Raw genomic sequence first — 20,322 nt, 5'->3', positions numbered from 1 at the left:
CTTAGATTGCCAGAGATATGGTATTCTCTTGCTTCTTAGGGGAAATTTGGTACAAGTTTAAAAAGCATTGTCATACATATATGTCATGCCTCCCAAAATAATATTTGGGAGAATATTATGACAGAGAAAATTCTAAGGAGGAAATTGTAACTGAAAAGGCAAACCTTGGACAAATGGGAGAGAGGACTCCCAGTTCGCTCTAGGTCTTCTGATTTGGGGGCTAGATGTGCAGTGTCCGACAGAAATGATAATGCAAACCACATATGTAATTTTAGACATTTCAGTTGCCACACTCAAAAAGTAAAATAATATTTGGGAGGCATCACATCACACATATTTGGGAGGCATTGTGCATCACACAATGCACCTGAGTTTCTCTTCTGTGCCAAGTACTTTGAAAGATGCCAAGAAAAACAGATACAAATGGGCTCTATTCTCTGCCCTGTTCAATGTCTGGAGAAATGGATGTCTCCAGGTGGGGCATAAAGGCAGGCAGGAGCCGGCGTGGTGAGAAGGGATTAATAACAAGGCTCCACTTTTGGACAACTTTGATATGTCTCAGGGTCTGGGAAGAAACTACCTCTGGAGAACATTCTAAGGGCCACAACCAATTTCTCTGCATACCTCCTTCAGCCCCCTTCAGCTAAGCTGCAGAGAATTACCTCACTAAACTCTATCTAAATGCTTCCGACTTCTCCCCAGCTTCCTAGCACACGGATCATCCGGACAAAAGCCCAGAAACTAAAGGGAAAAGAGAAAGCCACTGCCAAGAATCAGGCTACCTTAACATGCAGGTATAGTTGCCAGTGTCATTGAGGAGAGTGGGCCGGAACCACAGCACATCTTTCTCCTTACTAATGCGGTTCTCAGGGAGGCGGAAGTTAATTGGCTCCTCAAGGTCCCGGTCCTGCCTAGTCCAATACCAGATCAGAGTAAGGCCAGCTGAATGGGCTGTGCTGTAGTTGAATTTCAAGAAGTGTTCAAAGAGTGGGCACTTGATGCGAGCTGGCTCATCTTCAAACACTTGGATTTGCCTCATGGTATCTAGTCCCCAGTCATCGCAGCGTTCTGGAATAATCAAAAAAGAAAGAAAGGGCAGATGAGTCATCTTACAACAAAGGCCTCAAAAGAACACACCTTCTCCTCAGTTCACCCGGTCTTTTCCAGAACCTCTTTCTCTGGTCATCTTCCAGCCTCCCTCTAATAATTGCATACAGTAGGCACCTTTGGTGTGAAGAAACTGCTGTTCCCCATTATTTTTTATTTTCTGAGTATCTCTTGAATAATGATTTGATCTGATAGCTTGACCCTGTTAAGCCCTGCAAGGTATGGGAGAAAGTTTCACCTAAAAAAGACATCAAGTGTTTTTCCACTTTGTGGAACAGAGAATGGTATAAGGAGGAAATTGTAACTGAAAAAGACAATTCTTGGGCAAATAGGAGAAAGGACTCTCAGTTTGCTCTAGATCTTCTGATTCATGGGCTAGATCTGCAATGTCCAATAGAAATTATAATGCAACACACATACGTGATTTTAGACATTTCAGTTACCACACTAAAAAAGTAAAACAAAGCAGACGAAATTAATTTTAATATTTTGTTAAACCCAATATATCCAAAATATTTTAAAAAATGAGGTATTTTACATTTACATTCTTTTTCTGTGGTACATCTTCAAAATTCAATGTATTTTTCACTTATATCTCAATCTGGACTAGCCACATATGTCTACTGTCTACTTTATTGGACAGCAGGACAGTAGACCTCAAGAAATCAAGAGATCTCAGTAATACTCCTTGGTGGAATACTCATTCAGAACTAAAGGTGCTACAGTTTCAATGACAGAGTCAAATAAAAAAGGAGCTTAGTTCTACAAGGTCACTCAATTCTTTAAATTCCTTCTGAGCTGCATACCCATTTTATATTTTTATCATCAAACATTATTTTTAACGATCACTTGAAAACTCTGGAATACAGAGTCTGCAGAAACAGCCCTAGTTTTCTCTTTCCCCTGTATCCACATCCTCTGCAATTTGAAACTGTGAGTTTTCCAATCAAGAGTCTATCTTACCACCCCTCCAATCTGCACTGTCCTTGTGAGTAATGGCTTTTGTAATTTATTCTTTATAATGAAAAGTAATCACTTATCTACTCAGAAAAAAAAACAAACTTTTTTTAAAGAATTTTTTTCTTTACTTTAAGAAAACAAGAAAATATTTATTTTCTTAAGAGTGATATCTGAATGGAGGGCTCTAGAAGTCACCAGATGAAGAGTGAACAGAGGTCAGGGTGATGGAGTCCTGCGGACCACAAAACCATCACCTTAAAGTAGTTTTTTCCTCATGTCCCTAACATATGCACATACACATGCTTATGTAGGTATTTTTTTAACTCTGTAATCTTCCCTACGTCTCCATTGACATCTAAAACTTCTCACGCCAAGTATAATTGGAAAGGATATATTTAGTGTCATAAGTAATGCCATTTTGAAAGAAAAGAGTTACATCATTCTTTTAATTACATCCAATGGAATAGTGATTTGCCATACACCAATATCCAACCTAAAAACATGTAAAAAAGCTTTCTTTTAACCACTATAAATTCCATAGTTTCTTTTTTTCCTTGAACTTACATTAATTCCACTATCTCCACGTGTAAATTTACTTTAATGGAATATATTCTTATGTTTGATAGTTTATGTTTTATTTTTCATCATTTTATTCTTTTGTGTAATATGTAAAGTGCTAAGTGTTAAAAGATTTTTGAAATGTCTTATAAATTTAAATAATATGTTTTCATTTTATAAGTAATTAATGATTATAAAATGTAAAGCTTGCATTGGAAATCATTTCTTAGTAATATAGAAGGGCTATTTTTGAATGAGAGTTTTTAGGTACTAGTTGAAAATTGTTTGCTTACATGTGAGAACTGGGAAAATTTGTTTATAGTAAGGAACTAAAGGAGCTTAGTTCCACAAGGTCACTCAATTCTTTAAATTCTTTCTGAGCTGTATACCCATTTTATATTTTTATCATCAAACATTATTTTTAACGATCATTTGAAAACTCTGGAATACAGAGTCAGCAAAAACAGCCCCAGTTTTCCCTTTCCCCTATCTCCACATCCTCTGCAATTTGAAACTGTAAGTTTTCCAATCAAGAGTCTGTCTTACCAGCCATCAAATCTGGGCTGTCCTTGTGAGTTCTACTGGCAAACAAAATGCAGCAAAAGTGATTGTGTGGTGTGTGACGATCTAAACCTAAGAGTTAAAAGATTTTGCTTTTTCTCTTGGAACTCTGTTGTCACTATGAGAACAAGTCCAGAAAAGCATATTAATAAATAAGAGACCACAGAGAGGACAGCTGAGACACCCCAGCTGGCAGCTGGCCCACCTCCAGAAGTATGGCTATCTGGCTTTCCACAACTGACCAAAGGTACAAGAGCAAGTCCGGCCTGGACGAGCTGAGCCACACAAGATACAGACTCAGAAGCAAAAATACAAGTGAAATAAATAAAATGAAGTTTGGTCATTTAAATTTGTGCTTCTTTGCAAGGCACCGTTTTTGCAGCAGTGGATAACTGGCAAAACAACTCACTTGCCATTATTCTAATTTTGATAAAAGCGAAGAATCTGAAGCTTTCTGACTTGCAAAAGGATTTGTCAGGTAAGTAATAAAGCTCTGGGAAATGTAACAACTAGTTTTTCCAAGACTCAACAAATGACTATTTGTTGCTATGTTTTTAGTTAGAAGCAACTTTTAAAATTCAACATACAGAGAAATAATTGGAAAAATCACAGTGTTCTTCACATCAATGCACACTTGTAACACAATGTATTTTATAAAGTATCACATTCTTTGAAAATATTTGCAAAGTTGCGGAGTTCACTTATTCAGTTTATATAAAAGTATAACCAAAGTTTTGGCTGGGCATGGTGGCTCACACCTGTAATTCCAACACTTTAGGAGGCCGAGGCAGGCGGATCACCTGAGGTCAGGAGTTCGAGACCAGCCTGGACAACATGGCGAAACTCCATCTCTACTAAAAATACAAAAATTAGCCAGGCATGGTGGCAGGCGCCTGTAATTCCAGCTGCTCGGAAAGCTGAGGCAGGAGACTTGCTTGAACCCGGGAGGCAGAGGTTGCAGTGAGCCGAGATCGTGCCACTGCACTCCAGCCTGGGTGAGAGAGCAAGACTCTGTTTCAAAAAAAGAAAAGAAAAGAAAATTAAAATAATGTTTAATACATAATCCCAAGTAACTGCAAGAGTAGGAGAAAAGACAATAGTGATACCAACATGGACAAGTGGTAACAGACTTAACACACCTAAAAAGACAAATCCTAAACCAGCAGCAGAGAACTGGAGAACAAACCAATCTGTAGTTCAGGATGCTGAAAAGACCCAGGAATTATCAGCATCAAGAGAAAGAGTCATTAGTGCTGTTCACCCACTATTTATGGGTTCTCCTCTCAGTATAAGATTGTACATTTCCACACCTCTGAAGTAAGGAGCGGCCATGTGACTTACTTTGACCAAGAAGATGTAGTCAGTCCTACTTGTGGATGTTTTGGATGGGGTATATTTTACAAAATTCCCTTTTCTTCTGCCTTGGCAAATATGAAAGCACAGAGACAGAGGCTCCCTTAGGTTGGGTACTTTGATGGATGGCATACCACACAACTTTGTTCTTTGAAGGCAGAGATGATTTGGATTTGCTTATTACCAATATCAATAATCTATCCTGGCACATGCAGTCAGGTATCTCAAAACTGAAGATATGGGAAGAATGGTAAAAGAAAGAAGACAGAATGACAGCTATATAAAAAAGTTACATGCTTTGTTCCAAGCCCACTCTTCTAGCACTGAACAGTTTTCTTCACTCAGCTCCAAGGATGAGGGCAGTCAGACATTTACTCTCCACAGAAGAGAAGGAAAGAATCTTCCGTGGAAAATCTGGCCAGTTTAAGAAGAAATATATGACAATCTTACTATCAGAAGCTCTTTAGAAAATTGTGCAGCCACATCATCCAACAGAAAAGCTCAAGTTTAACGAGCATCATGGCTTGACACTCACATTTAGAATTTCCAATCAGCTTCTTAATCACTTCTTCTTAAATCTGGGCAGATCATCTGAGAAAAACCTCTACCACAAAATGTAATGTCAGAAAAAAAAAAAAAGTAAAAGGAACTTGGAGAAAATCAAATTATTCAAGGAAAAGTAAACATGTAAAAAATACTATCAACATTCTCAGAGTGATAAGGAACCTGTTTCATCCATGAAGCAGGAACAAATGCTATAACCAAGCAATATTCAGAGAAAAAAAGCCCACTAAAACAAAAAACTTTAATAGATTTTTTTTTAGATGTTAAAGATTTCCTAAAAAGCAGAGTAGAAAGAAAAAGAAATAGAAAATAGATAAGAAAGTTAGAAGCCCACTTCAGGAATCTCAATCACTCAATAAGAGAACCCTCTGCACCACACCTTTCAAAAAAAAAAAAAACCCAAAATACCAAGAAAGTTCTCAATTAAATAATTCACAGAAAAAAACCAAAATCTGAGAACTGAAGTATACAACCTTCTAAGGACCTATCAATTGCCCCAGAATAATGGATAGAAATAGACTCACACCACATAAATATTTCAAAACAATTGCAGAGAAAGAGAGGATTCTGCAAACTGCCAAGGAGTAAGAAAGGAAAGGAAAAAAAAAAGTCACTTTACGAAATACTAGGAATGAGAATGGTTTGGGAACTCCCAAACACAAGACTGGAAACTAGAAGATAATGAAGCGATGCATCTGAAGGAAAAGTATTTCCAACCTAGAACCTAAACAAAATAAAACAATCAAGTGTGAAGGTGACAAATGTAGACACGTAAAGACTCCACAATTTATTTACCATGTCCTCCTTATCAGGGAGCTTCGGGGGATTTGTGCCACAAAAATGAGAGAATAAAACAATAATAGAGAAAACCTAGGATTGGGAAGAGGGATTCTAATTCAAGAGAGGAAAGGGATCCTCAGAATGACAGTGAACGAGACCCAAGGATAAAATTTATGCACCAGGGCTTGGTAACGAACCAGTATAGGTAGTAGGGATTGGAAACCTCCAATAAGGGAAAAAATAATCACAACTGACAGATTATCTGATGACATTAACAGTGTGAAAAATGTGAAAAATTATGCTGAAAGGCAATTGAAAGCTATAAAAATGGTTACAAAAACATACAAATTAAAATAAGCATATGAAAAGCAATGCAGTTAATAACTTCAAAAACTAAGAGAGGTAATAGAATTATAGTTCATAAATACGTGAAAACATATTGATGAAATGATTATTGATTCAACCAAATATGAAATATAGAGAAGAATGGGTAGAAGGGATAGCAGTTTCAGTGAGATTATCCTCATTTACTATAATGAAAAAAGTGAAAAGATAATGCCTTGGGTTGACTACACAAAAGATAACAATGTATACAAATAGGTTAGCAAAATATAGATGGGAAATATTAGAAGAGATAAATAAGACATCCAAGTTGTTGTCTCTGAGAAGGGTAATTAGTAAAAGTGAGGATAGTTAAGGCAGAAAGAATATAATTATTTTGATTTTTTTTAATATATTGACCTTAAAAATCTGTGCATAATTTGCTTTCAAATTAATTAAAATAATAATTAGAATAAAAGGAAGAAAGGAAAGAAGGAAGAAAATATCCACTAGGTAATACAGTTGGCAAACCCATTCTATGTCAAACCATCCTTATCATAACTACTTTCTGTTAGAAAAATTTTTGATTTTATATTTTATTTCCAAAAATTGTGTTGTTATGTATTGGCTTGACAGTCATTTCACTTTGAATGACAAAGTATATAGAAAAAAAAAGAGGAAGAAAACAGTTGGATAGCAAATGGAGTCTGCAATTTCATTATACTGTTTGTTGTCTAGATAAAATAAGATGTCACTGCCTTTGGTATTTCCTACAGATATTCTTCACGTGTTTTGCAAAAGCATCTCCCTGAAGACTGCACTTTTTTGACTGCAATTAGATGATGGTAGACGAAAGACTATTAAATGGGAATTAGTATCTTTCCTATAACCCACTCTACAATGTGTATCAATTCAGATCACTCCAACTTGGGCCACAGATCATATTCTGATGTCATGATTCACTCTTAATAGAAACATTGGTAAATTGGAGAGAAAAAGGAAGGCCTGCTGGGGTTTAACAGTGCCCTTATTAAGGAGACATTCTGACACCAATACAATAAGTGTCATGTTAGACCCTGAAAATCTTTATAGCCCTGGGCAATAATTAATAGTAAGATAGATGATGAGTGACATGTAGATTTTTCTTTTGTAAAGTAGGAGAATGCCGATAGGGAAAGAGGAGATAAAAAAGGAGAGCTAACATAACATTTTAACGGCAAGCATATACTCAGACCAATTTAGGAGGAATTATAAAATGGATTTTTAGTGATCACGAGAACAGACTATGGTAGAGACTGTCTATATGCTCATTAATTCTGTTCTCCTTGACTCATGTGAAAACTACTTCTCTTTGGTAATTGGGTTGGGGCCATGTGAATTTCCTCTGGCCAATGAAATGTGGGCAGAACTGCTGTAGAGCCTGAAATCCCCAGCATAATCTCTGATGCTCTCTTTCCCTGAAATGGAGGCCCTGAAGTCCAGAAACTGTTGAAAAGGTAGCATCACAGGATGGGAGGAATCTGGATTCCTGCCACTGCTCAGAGCAGAGCTGTTCAGGAATGCCACTTGACTTTTAAGCGGCTGTGACATGAGTGAAAAATAAATCTCTATTGTCTTAAGTCACTGAGATTTGTGATAGCAACTAGTACTGCCTATCTTGATTAATAAAAAAAGGAAGGTAGAATTTTCCTTTCATAACATAAGTTAATAAATCAAGACCAGACTCTATTTAAAAAAGCATTTGTTCCTTACATACTAAAATTTGAATAGAAGTCAATCACCAAGATTTCTGGCCCAATCCATCGGCTTAATATGTCTTCAATTAAATTCAATACATTTTTAAAGGGAAAGGAAATAATTATACCTGCCATGTATCTCCCTTACATGATGTTTCATGGACCAAATGAATATGTGTATAAAGTGAGTCAGCCTCCTGTACCACAGAGCCTGAAAATATATGTATTAGCATTCATAAACATTATTATTATTGAGCTTTTTCTTTGGGATATTTGCCCATTTGAAATTAGTTCTGTGAGTTTTTAAGTTCTCTAGACAGCCACCTGAGCGCATTTTGTCAGAGCTTTTTATATTATTCAATGAACAAATAAAAATAAAATCTATGGCAACAGGCTGGAGTGTCATGTAATACCAAATTAATTATATGATTCACTGCAGGCACCAGCCTCAGAAAAGACAGGAAAAGGCTGTTATGCAAATACATTTGTCTCTAATAACAGCAAAGGGAATTTAGCAAATTACTAGCACAAGAATTCCTTTTTTGTTTATAATGTCCCTTCTTATTCAGTTTGCTCCACAGTGGAAGTCCTCTCTAAATTGGCCTCTCAACATGGGAGAACCACAAAGTCATCATTCCTCTCAGCCAAAAGGGTTTCTTAAGGCTGAGACTTGGTGGCACAGAGGACTAATGGAAATGTGCAAAGCTTTGCAAAGCCAAGTCACTGGAAAATCCAACCCACGCTCCTGACAGCAATTAGCATTTATATAGCAGGGTATACATTTTAACTAATTAATCTCACAACACACTCTAGGGCTTTCATGCCCATTCCCACATTACATGCCAGGAAACGGAGACAGAGAGATTAATTGACTTACTTTTGCCTGAGTGGTAGCACAAAAAAAAAAAAGCTGCCTGACTATAGAGCTAGGATGTTTGTCCCAAATGTATCCTCACACATTCAAAGCAGAATATTTTCCACAGAAAAGCTCTTCATATATTTGTATTCATTAAATATTTATTGAGAACTGGCTATGCGCAAAGCACTATGCTAGGTGCTGGGGTAGACAGACATATAAGTATAAAAAATCAGGAAACTCAGGTAGAGAAAAGAAAGAGCAAAGATTTGAATTTTAGGAGACCTAAAGTGGAATTACTTTCCATAGTTAATTATTTTCCACGTGCCACTTAGTTGCCATATGGCCTTGGACAAAATGCTTCTCTTAAACTACTCTCTGCATGTACACCCTGCCTATCTTACAGTGCTGTGTGAGAGTTAAAAGTCCTAGCATGCAAAAGGAGCTCAGTACGTATTAGCTGAATCTGCATCAGAAAATTAACAATCTTCACAAAAGAAAGACATAGAAATAGAGTTAACTGAATGAAATCAACCAATTGTCATAACAGGTTTCTAAACAGAAGCATAATAATATTAAATGCTATTATATTATATTGTACTACATTTTATATTAATTCTATTACTGTAAACAGGGCGGAGGGTGGAGGTGAGAGTCTTGAGATTTGGCTGAGACCAGAACCAGTCCCCTTTTACATTCCAAACTAGAAACCATGCGGATCAGGCCACTTAGAAACTGTCCCATCTGCGTGTGCTAGTAGTCCTATCTAAGCCTGAGGCTAGAGACTAAGTCAAACAGGAACGCTGGTTTGACGTTAATTTTGGTAGTTTTGCTAGTTTGTTTTTCTAGTGGTATGCTTGGGTCCTCAGGAAATATTAACCTGGGACTGAGATAAAGAGAGAACTGAAGGTGAGAGCAAACTGGTTAAGTGGGCTAGCAACATTAAATGAATGTCACGAAGACAAGGAGGAAATCAATACGTTTAAGTGTGAGCACATTTCTGAGGCAAACACAGGAGTTCCAGAGTCTAAAACATTAGCAGAAGCCCTGATAGAGAAGGCGTATAGCATTAGGGTTGAAGATAACAGACATAATTCCAAGGCCGAATTTGATACCTAGTGGCATTATTCCTTCATTTAAAAAACTATGTACTGAGCATTCCGTCATGTGCCAAATACTAAATGGGTGCTTGGGATGCACTGGCAAACAAAACAAAGGTCTCACGGAGCTCACCTGCTAACACAAGGAGATTGACAATAAGCAATTGACATGCTAAATAAGAAAAATATATAGAATGTTGAAAGGTGATGAGTGAAGGGAACAAAGAACAATATAGAATCTGGTAAGAGGAATCAGGAATGAAGGAGGGAGAGAGAAGGGAGAGACAGGAATATGCAATTATAAAGAGAGTAGTAAGGGTAGGCTTTATGATCAATGAAGTCCCTCAACCATTTTGAACCTCACTTTCCACAACCAAAAAAGAAGCTCATAATAGTGTAAAATAGTTATGAAAATGAAATAAGCCTATGACATAAAACAGCACCACACATAAACTGAGAATGTCTATACATGTACTGGTTATAATTAATCTATGAACTGTAATTTTTCTGTGATCTTTGGCAAACCACTTCTTGTGTCAGACATCCGCATCTGTGGCATGGACTGCTAGACATGCCCCATTTCCATGCCTCACACACCCCTTCCCAATAGAGTGTGGGGACTTTCAGTTAGGCACATAGCCATTCAGTTTAAAAGTAACATTTCCCAGCTTGCCTCTCACCTGGATGTGGTCAGGTGACTAGGTTCTGGCTAATAGAAAAGGTTTGAAATTGTCATATGGTAGATCCCAGAAATCTTCCTTGAGAGACACTGGCATGTTCCTATGGTTCCCATGCTCCTCCTACCATCCCATTTCTTCTGTCCTGCTGCGTGGGACATAGATATGATAGCTGGCGCTACATAATGAACGGTAAGAATGAGGACCACACCCTAAAGATGGTGAAATCTGAAAGTGAAAGGAGGTGGGACCTTGAATAACTTGGGGAGTTGCCTTACCAGCCCTGAACTTTCTACCTCTACATTTTATGTGATAAATAAGCTTTTTATATCCTCATTACTTGGAGTGTGGTCCTCAACCCACCAGCATCATCAGTATTCCTTGCCACCTTGTCAGAACTGCAGATTTTCAGAACCCATCCTGATGTATTGAATCACAATCTGCATTTTAACAATCCCCAGGTAATCCCTATGCTCACTAAACTTGGAAAGGAATTAGTTTAAACACCTGTTATTTTACATGTCTACTTATGGCTGATCATTGTCTTCACTGATAACAATGGTTTTATTTCCTCTGTTCAAATAAGTGAATAGATGAACAATTCCTGAGATTTTAACCACCTTATGAGTCTATGTCTCTTTGACTTATATTCTTTTTGTTCCTCAATGACAAATTATTTTAAATATCTAGACATTTTTCTAGCACTATCCTATAATATACCACTGGTTTCCAAAAATATCTGCAAACACCATTCACCTAGAGTATAATTTATATTATAGTGGAAGATATTTGATATGGTTTGACTGTGTCCCCACCCAAATCTCATCTTGAATTGTAGCTCCCATAATTCCCAAATGTCGTGGGAGGGACATGGTGGGAGGTAATTGAATCATGGGGGTGGGTCTTTCCTGTGCTGTTCTCATAATATGAATACGTCTCACAAGATCTGACGGTTTTATAAAGAGGAGTTCCCCTGCACACACTCTCTCTTGCCTGCTGACATGTAAGACGTGACTTTGCTCCTCATTTGCCTTCTGCCATGATTGTGAGGGCTCCCCAGCCATGTGGAACTGGAGTCAACTAAACCTCTTTCCTTTATAAATTGCCCAGTCTCAGTTATGTCTTTATTAGCAGTATGAGAGAAAACTAACACAATATTAAAACTTAGATATGTTTATTCAGGGTAGAGCTACCCAAACAAAGTCTAGAAAATGTTTCTGAAAATTCACATTCACTGACTAAGTCATCAAGAGGAGAGCAAGAAGTCAGGAGTGGAGGAGGGAGAGCTGGAGTGTCTGTGAGCATCCATCACGCATCCTCATGTTGCTGGTACTGCCTACAAACCCGTGTTCATCACCGGACACATGGCTGCTTTCCAGGACCAGATAATTAGACATACCTTACTCCCACCAACAAAAGGAAGTTTTCTTGATGGAATAATTTGAAAAAAAAAAAGGAAAATAGCTCTGACAGACACAAGGGATGATAACATTTGTCAGATTAGGAAAGAATGCCAAATTCAAAAAAAAAAGGGTTTGGTGAGGGAAAAATCCACAAGCCACAGTTTCAGTTTCATTAGAGTTTGCTCCTAGAATAATTTTTATTCCGAATAGTGTACTACTCCTGTTTACGGCACCAGGTATTTACACTGCCCTAAAGACTGTCATTTCATATCAATTTGAAGTGGCAGTTCCAGCCAGTTAAAAAATAAAAAGTATGGACAAATCATTACAAAGTAAACCTGAAAACAAAGGAAAAAAGAAGAAAAGAAAGAGGTAAGAAAGGAAAGTGAACCCCGACGGATGAAAACAACCAATCCTACGAAGTTTAAATTCAGAATTATAATAGGCAATACTTAGAGTTATAAAATCAAATCTAAAAGAGCTGGGGTCTTTCAGAGTCTAGCATTATTAAAGGATGAATATTTTAGCACCTCCGAGCAGTTTGCAGTCAGTATCTGCCATGCTGGAGTTTCACTCTTAGTTTGTAAATACAAGCGTCACTTTCTACAAAGTTTTCCTTGTGGGAGAGCACCTGAATAAAAACCCTGGGTTTTCTAGATAATTTTAAAGCTTCCTGGTCTAACGAAGCTGCTGAAGGTCTCCAGGCTGTTTCCATATCTCAAATCATTTCATAACTGGGTTTTGGATTACCAGCAAAAAGACCCTGAATTATCATGTTTTTATGTCCCGGAAGGTTCCAGCAGCCACCCTTCCTGCTGCTGTGCAGAATAAGGAAGGTAATACAGTAACATCATCTAATAGCCACCTGTAACAAGCTCTGCTTCTCTCATCAAAGTGGCACCAGGGGATAGAAGGCTACATAATGAATTCTGGGCCAAGGCAGGGCAGGACAGATCATCTGAGGTCGAGTTTGAGACCAGTCTGGCCAACATGGCGAAACCCTGTCTCTACTAAAAATAGAAACATTAGCTGGGTGTGGTGGTGCGTGCCTGTAATTCCAGCTACTTGGGAAGCTGAGGTAAGAGAATCACTTAACCCTGGGAGGCAGATGTTTCAGTGAGCCGAGATCGCACCACTGCACTCCAGCCTGGGAGACAGAGCGAGATTCCATCTCAAAACAAACAAACCAACCAAAAGAACGAATTCTGAGTATGCTTCTTCTGTACCACGGTTCATGGTTTTCTTTAAAAAAAATTACTGTAATGAGCAACCTCATGCTGCTGAAGGGAATGATTTTTTTTGCAGGGCTGTTGTGACAATAAATAAACAGGCTGTGTCAAGTGTGACACAGTACACTGGGGAAACGCTAAGCAGTCATTAGCTTGTTTTTGTGGGGTTTTTTTTCCCTCCAAGCAATCTTTTCTAATCCATGATTAAGATGTAAAAATTCAATGATTATTTTAATATAATAATCAAACAGCCTTTGCTCTCTTTATTCTTATTATCAGGTAATATTTATTCAGGATCCTGTGAGTGCTAGGGGCTATGAAGAAAATCTAGAAAATATACAGTCTCTGTGTTGAAATTTCCATTCAAGACTGACAGCGCATGAAATAAAGTTATTTCACACATTATCATTAGAGTCCCAGAAAATACAGGCCTCAGGTCTAGTTGCAGCCCTGAATTCCAGTAAGATAGCTGAAAATACCCCCATTCCATACATGAAGTGAATGCAGTCGAGAGAGGACAAAAAACACGTCTGAGAGATGGGTAAACAATATATGATAGTGGTGGGGAGGGGCCAAACCAGGGCTCTAATGTCCCAAAACAACTGCTTTCCCTAGGGAGTATGCAATGGTAAGTCTCCAACAACCCCGTTCTAAACCTCGTTCTGCCACTTCCTATCCACGTGACTATGTGCAAATAAATTAAATATTCCCATGTGTAAACAAAAACTGGTTTGAAGATTAAATGAGGCAACACTGGTAAAGTGTTTAGCAGAGAGCTGGTCACATAATCTTTGCTGTTGTTATGATTATATTTCTCTCTTTTTCACTTCCAAACTGAGTATAGCCCATTTCAAACTGAACTGTGCTCAACAAATGTTGTTGATGTTTAAGCTCTGGAGATTCACCTGTGACAAAGTGTTTGAGAGTGTTGGACGACAAGGGAGATTTTACAACATTTTAAAAAATTATTCTCATTCTGCAAATGAGAAGATTTTACAAACTATACCCAGAAAGATAACTTGAGTAACACAAGAGTTTACTTGTAGCAAGTATAAAATCATTCCTCTCCAATCCAAATTCTGTGTTCTACTACATTGTCCCAGTGAAATATATATTCCAAATAAATATCTGCACAGACATTCCCACTTGGCACTTTGAATGTAAATAGTACAACAGTACACTCCTCTTCAAAACAGAGGATGAAGCAGGCTAAGAATCAAACCCAGGAAGACTGGAACAGACAATGTTAATACTGAGCCAAAAAAGATAACGCTGCATGTGTTCTATATGGTCAAGTCATAAAATTACTATTTTCACCCTTCCCAAGTGAAAAAGCTGATATGTGGGTTTGTCCTTGAGGCTGAAAACAAGCTAAATGGCATCGCTGCCCATAAGTGTGGCACCTGGAAAGAAGAATCCTGGCCAGGCACGGTGGCTCACACCTTGTAATCCCAGCATTTTGGGAGGCCGAGGCAGGCAGATTGCCAGAGCTCAGGAGTTCGCGACCGGCTTGGGCAATATGGTGAAACCCCATCTCTACTAAAATACAAAAAATTAGCCGGGAATGTGGTGGGCACCTGTAGTCCCAGCTACTTGGGAGGGTGAGGCAGGAGAATTGCTTGAACCCAGGAGGTGGAGGTTGCAGTGAGCCAAGATCGTGCCACTGCACTCCAGCCTGGGCGACAGAGCAAGACTCCGTCTCACCAAAAAAAAAAAAAAAAGAAGAAGAAGAAGAATCCTGTCCACAGTTGCCACATAGGTAACAATACATGTCACAAATATATGTCACAAAATATGAAGTTAATCAGTGCCAATCCCATAGAGCTGTTGTTAGCGGTAAATAAGATGATACACGAAAATGCCACATGGACTCTGACACAGTAAGAACTTAATATGAATATGTTTTAGCTACCATGATGTGGATTATTACAGATAAGAAAATTGAGATCTGGAAAGAGAATCAGCAGAGAAAGGAATTATTATGTGTGTTTGATTTTGAGTTTTTATTGCCTTTTACCAGAGCCAAGGGCAGGAAACTCAAAGCTTGGATTTGAGTTGTAAAATGCAGAAGGCAGTCTGAGCATGAACTCTCTTCTTAATTACCAAGGATACGTCAGTGAACACCTTTCCACTCCACAGCATGATTGGAATTTAAAGCCCACCATGTATTTAATGGGTCTCTGTACCTTTCAACACCATGTCTTACACTTCCCAGTTGGGGGCTCAGAGAGACTCATTCAATAAAAGTACATCGGGGCCTTCAACTTTCAATTAGGAGCTTTCTAACTTCCCCGCCTCAAGATTTGCAGCCAATATTCCACGCAAAATTAGAAAGTCAAAGGAAAGTGCATCTAGCAAACCTTGTCAGCAACCTCCCCAGCAATTCTCAGGAAACTGCCTGGAGTAAAAGAACATTTATGATCTTCATCACCTGCCAGAGGAAGAGACACAGGCGACAATCCTGCCACTGTGTTTAACAGACGCATCACCTGCGAAACGCCGGTGCAGTCTCATTCTATCTTAATAATGTGTCAAGCATGTAGATTTTTCTTGAAGGCTGGTAGTGACAAGCAGAAAACAAAAGATTCTGAGAGAAAATTGGGTGAAGCAAGCAACAAAAGCTGAGAGCATGAGAAATGGGGTTTGGAGAAATGTCTGGCAGTGAATATGATGGGGTGACAGGAAGAATTCAAGAGGTGGGGGTGCTGAGTGGCTAGGTTTTTAGTGGTCACTCACATAGAGAACAGTATCTCCTCCCAAGGAAAGAAGCAGGGTCTTGGGAAGAGTAAATGCTAAGATAAAATCCTGGTCTAAGTTTCTGAACACTGAAGTCCCCTATAACCCACCATGCATCTTAGAAAACCACTGCATGTTAGAGCTGGAAGATGGATTCAAAAATCATCCAGCCCCATGACACATTATACAGATCAGGCTCTGACACCAGAGGGGCTAGGGAATGCCTGAGGTGAAAGACTGGGTTAGTGGCAGAGGCAGGATAAAAGTCTCTCTGATAACCATATCATGAACATTACTTCTGCATATAAAACCAACTGCAAAAATAAGAGTTTATACTGGACTTATATCAATCTTTGTTTCTCTTTTCTCTTGGTATGTCAGGGGTTAAATTTTTATACGTACTTTTATGTTGAGCTTATTGACTTACTATAGTGCTAAGGTTGAGAACATTTGCCTCATACATTTATTGGGAAAGAGAAAACTACAAACCAACTTCTCTAAAATCTAGAACAAAGGAAGCAAAACAAGAGAATGTATTTTTCATATGTGAAGAAAACAAACATTCTAGAAAAATCAAATTTAGAAAAATAGATGAAAGACCAGGAAAATAACTCACAGTCATTTGAAGAGGGCTTTTAGGAACTGCATGGTACAACTACAACTACACACACAAACATCTTGTGTGTGTGTGCACGCACACGCATGTGTGCATGTGTGTCCAGGTATATATTCCAGGACAACACTGTCAAGTCCAAGACACTCATCCCTGAGGACTTTTGGACTCCCAATGCTGCATGTGATTCCCTGCCTAGTGGAAAATGAATAATGAAGATGGTTGCTTAGAAAGATGTAGGCCGGGAGTGGTGGCTCACGCCTGTAATCCCAGCACTTTGGGAGGCCAAGGCGGGCGGATCACGAGGTCAAGAGATCAAGACCAACCTGGCCAACATGGTGAAACTCCGTCTCTACTAAAAATACAAAAATTAGCTGGGCATGGTGGCGCATGCCTGTAGTCCCAGCTACTCAGGAGGCTGAGGCAGGAGAATCACTTGAACCCAGGAGGCAGAGGTTGCGGTGAGCTGAGATTGCACCACTGCACTCCAGCCTGGCAACAGAGTGAGATGCCATCTCAAAAAAAGAAAGAAAGAAAAAAAGATGTAAGAGACCTTTTTATCTCCGTATGCTTTGAGGTAGGAAAATGTTTCAAATGCATCACTTAGAAATCATTGCCTTCTTTCTTCCACCACATCCCACCAAAGACTGCAAATCCAACATTGTTGACATAATCCACAGTAATGTATAGTTTAGATGGAAGTTTTAGACATATTATATCCTTTGATCCCAGATGTAGAGGATATTGCCCCATTTTGGGGTTTGAAAGAGAGGTTCAGAGAGTGAATTGGAAGCTCACAGAGCTATTGGGCAGCAGTTTTTCTGATTCCAGAGTCAGTCCTCTATCCACTGACCTCAGGTTCTCAGGTCTTACTCAGCCCCTTGGTTTTTATTTTGGAGATTTTACATATAATTTCTTCCCTCAAACCCTTCGCCCAATTTGATTCTTCATGTTGACAAACATCTCAAACCATGTTTTCTTTTCCTTCTGTGCTATAGCAAACTCGCTACTGATCCTTTCTTTGAATATAGGAATTCATCTTCAGACAGATCACTTTAAACTTCCTCATAGCTAAATATAGTTCCTGAGATACATCTTGTAGTATACCCTATGGAGAACAAAGGCATAAGGTCAGAAGACCTGATTTCTTGTCCTAATTCTGCCAGTGTGACCACCATTATAATTATAACTGCCACCACCATAGGAACTACCAGTACCATTCACTTAATTGTGAGTGTTTTCTATACGCCAGGTATTAAGTGTTTTACATTTATTATCATTGTCACTCTTCATAATGCCTCTTTCAGATAGCTTTATTATGGCCCTCATTTAACAAATGACGAGCATGAAGCATAGATAAGTTAAAAGATACCCACACAATTACACAGCAAGTAAGTAGGAGACAGGGATTCTAACGCAGATCTATCACTCTCTAGAGTCTGAAATTTAATGCTGACTGTGACCAAGTCACTTTCCTGCTTTGGGATTCAGTTTTATCACGTATAAGAAGGTAAAACCAGATGATCTGTAACCCTGTCCATCTCTATAATATGATGGGTTTATAATCGATGCTAACTTCAAGAGTATTTTCTAGCCTGACTCTGAAAAATATAAATCAAGCCAGTTTTTCAGAGAAAAGAACGGAAGTGGGTGGGCACTCATTAATAGAAAGTGGAACAAAGTGAGTAAGCAAGTGAGACTCTTTCATGAAAAACATGACATCCTTGATTAGCACCTCCCAGCATCGGAAGGCACATATCACAGCCAAGAGGCAGCGGGGTAGATCACATCTGTCTAAATTAGAGAGTGTCACTATATAGTCCTGTTTCCAGTGGAGACTCCGAAGCTACCTTCATGCTTAACTTTCCCTCACAACACCCACTTTTAAAAAGCAGAGGAGTCAGAAATGTCAAGCTGTCCTCGAAGGCAGCTCCCTGGGGCATTAGCTGCCTCTGTCTTATTAAGTATAGTCAGGCATGACTCAGCTCCTCCATCAACTGTCTGGGAAGGAGAACATTTCATGCTGGTAGAAAATCACCTTAAGCAGAAAAATGGAAGGCATTTAAGGTAGACAATTAGGGTCAGGTTGCTTATTACTCAAAATCAAATCACCCTTTTCCTATTCTAGATAGGAGGGCATAATCACGGCCAATAGGGAAACAGGGCTGTCTTTGCTTAGAACACATCAGAGCCCCCTGTCACCTCCAGTTACAACTATCAGCCACTGAGACACCTCTTCTGTCTGGGTCACAGAGCAAGGTGAACTGTGGGTTATGGCATGTCCTTCAATCAATAAACCCTCAGTGAAAACTTACCACATGCAACAGTTTATGTTAGGCTCCAACGAGGGATAAAGATACAAGGAAGATATAGACTGTGCTCTCAAAGATCTCACTGTCAAGACTGGGTGGAGAGTCAGGCAAACAACCACAACACAAGGCAAAATGAAGCAAATGCTAAAAGGAAAAAATAAAGATGCAACGTGTCATAGGAGGGCAGAAGGCACTTTTAATTCGGACTTCAAGATGGGTGACACTCATCGGTGCCTTCACAGAAGAGATGGCATCTGATTTAAGTCTGGAAAAAATGCATAGAATGTGCACTGACTCCTCCTCCAAGGGGAGGAGTCCAGGCTGATGTGAGCCATGATGAGTTAGTCCATCAGTCAGCCGGGGTTGGATCACAGGGTGTGGGATGATTTCACAAAGCATGAGAATGGTAAAGGGTCAATGAGACTAGGGTCAATCAGGGTAAGAACAAACTTTATCCTTGTAGCAACTGAGAGTCACTAATGGTACTTAATGAATAAAGTGACTTTTTTTTCTTTTTTTCTTTTTTTTTGGAGTTGGAATCTCACTCTGTTACCCAGGCTGGAGTGCAGTGATGCAATCTTGGCTCACTGCAACCTCAGCCTCCCGGGTTCAAGCAATTCTCCTACCTCACCCTCCCAAGTAGGACTGCAGGCACACACCACCATGCCCGGCTAATTTTTTGTATTTTAGTAGAGACAGGGTTTCACCCTGTTGCCCAGGCTGGTCTCAAACTCCTGAGCTCAGGCAATCCACCCGCCTCGGCCTCCCAAAGTGTTAGGATTGCAGGCGTGAGCCACCATGCCCAGCCTAAAGTGACACATATTAATGATAAGTATGAGCAGAAGCAAAAGATAGGCTGGGCAGTATACTTGTGCCCTGAAGCTGTCTGATAGGTCACACACACATGCAACTCCACATGTGTCAAGAATGGAATTTCTTTACCCATTTGTTATTAAACGAAGTCAAATGAGACAATTACAGCAAACGGGCTGAGGGGGTGGGGAGATGCAGTGAGGCTAATGGCTTCTGATGTGGTCCTTTTGCTTGACAATGGTTAGAGTGGGCACTGTGACTGATCAAGTTGAGAAAGACTGCATTGCCTGGCACGGCCCCTTTTTCATCCCCTAATGCCCATCATCATCAAAGATAATACATGAGGCTGTAAAGAGGGAAGCCACTTTGTTACAGTTTGTAGGATGTAATCATCCACAGTCTTTATTGTTTCTCTCTTCGGGGCCTCAAAGTATTTTAGTAACCAGAAACCTCAATGAGTGACAACACTCTGCAGTATAGCACACCATCTATACATCCCTATGGCACTCGGGACATTATTTCACGGGTTATAAATATTTGGATACCTGAATTCTCTTTCCAGCTACTCAAAAGCTCCTTGTTAACAGGGCAATGGTCATTTTCATCTTCCTAGATCCCCACTGTGTCTGAAAAAACCTAGAAG

The 20,322-nt window shown here is 39.2% G+C and overlaps 1 protein-coding gene across 9 annotated transcripts in view; it reads right to left on the bottom strand.

The window, feature by feature from the left end:
• IL1RAP (interleukin 1 receptor accessory protein) overlaps positions 1–20,322 on the bottom strand; it is a 147,456-nt gene that overhangs the window by 57,159 nt on the left and 69,975 nt on the right. For all 9 annotated transcript variants that reach the window (XR_010111709.1, XR_010111710.1, XM_008978661.4 and 6 more), the window contains one exon: positions 783–1,068. Coding sequence is in view for 7 of the 9 variants with exons in the window: in XM_008978661.4 (XP_008976909.1) it covers positions 783–1,068 (286 nt within the window). In the remaining 2 variants the exon portion in view is untranslated. The remainder of the gene's footprint in view (positions 1–782; positions 1,069–20,322) is intronic.

This window comes from Pan paniscus, chromosome 2, assembly GCF_029289425.2.
Source record: "Pan paniscus chromosome 2, NHGRI_mPanPan1-v2.0_pri, whole genome shotgun sequence".
Lineage (NCBI taxonomy): Eukaryota > Metazoa > Chordata > Mammalia > Primates > Hominidae > Pan > Pan paniscus.
This window is presented reverse-complemented; position numbering and strand designations above follow the sequence as displayed.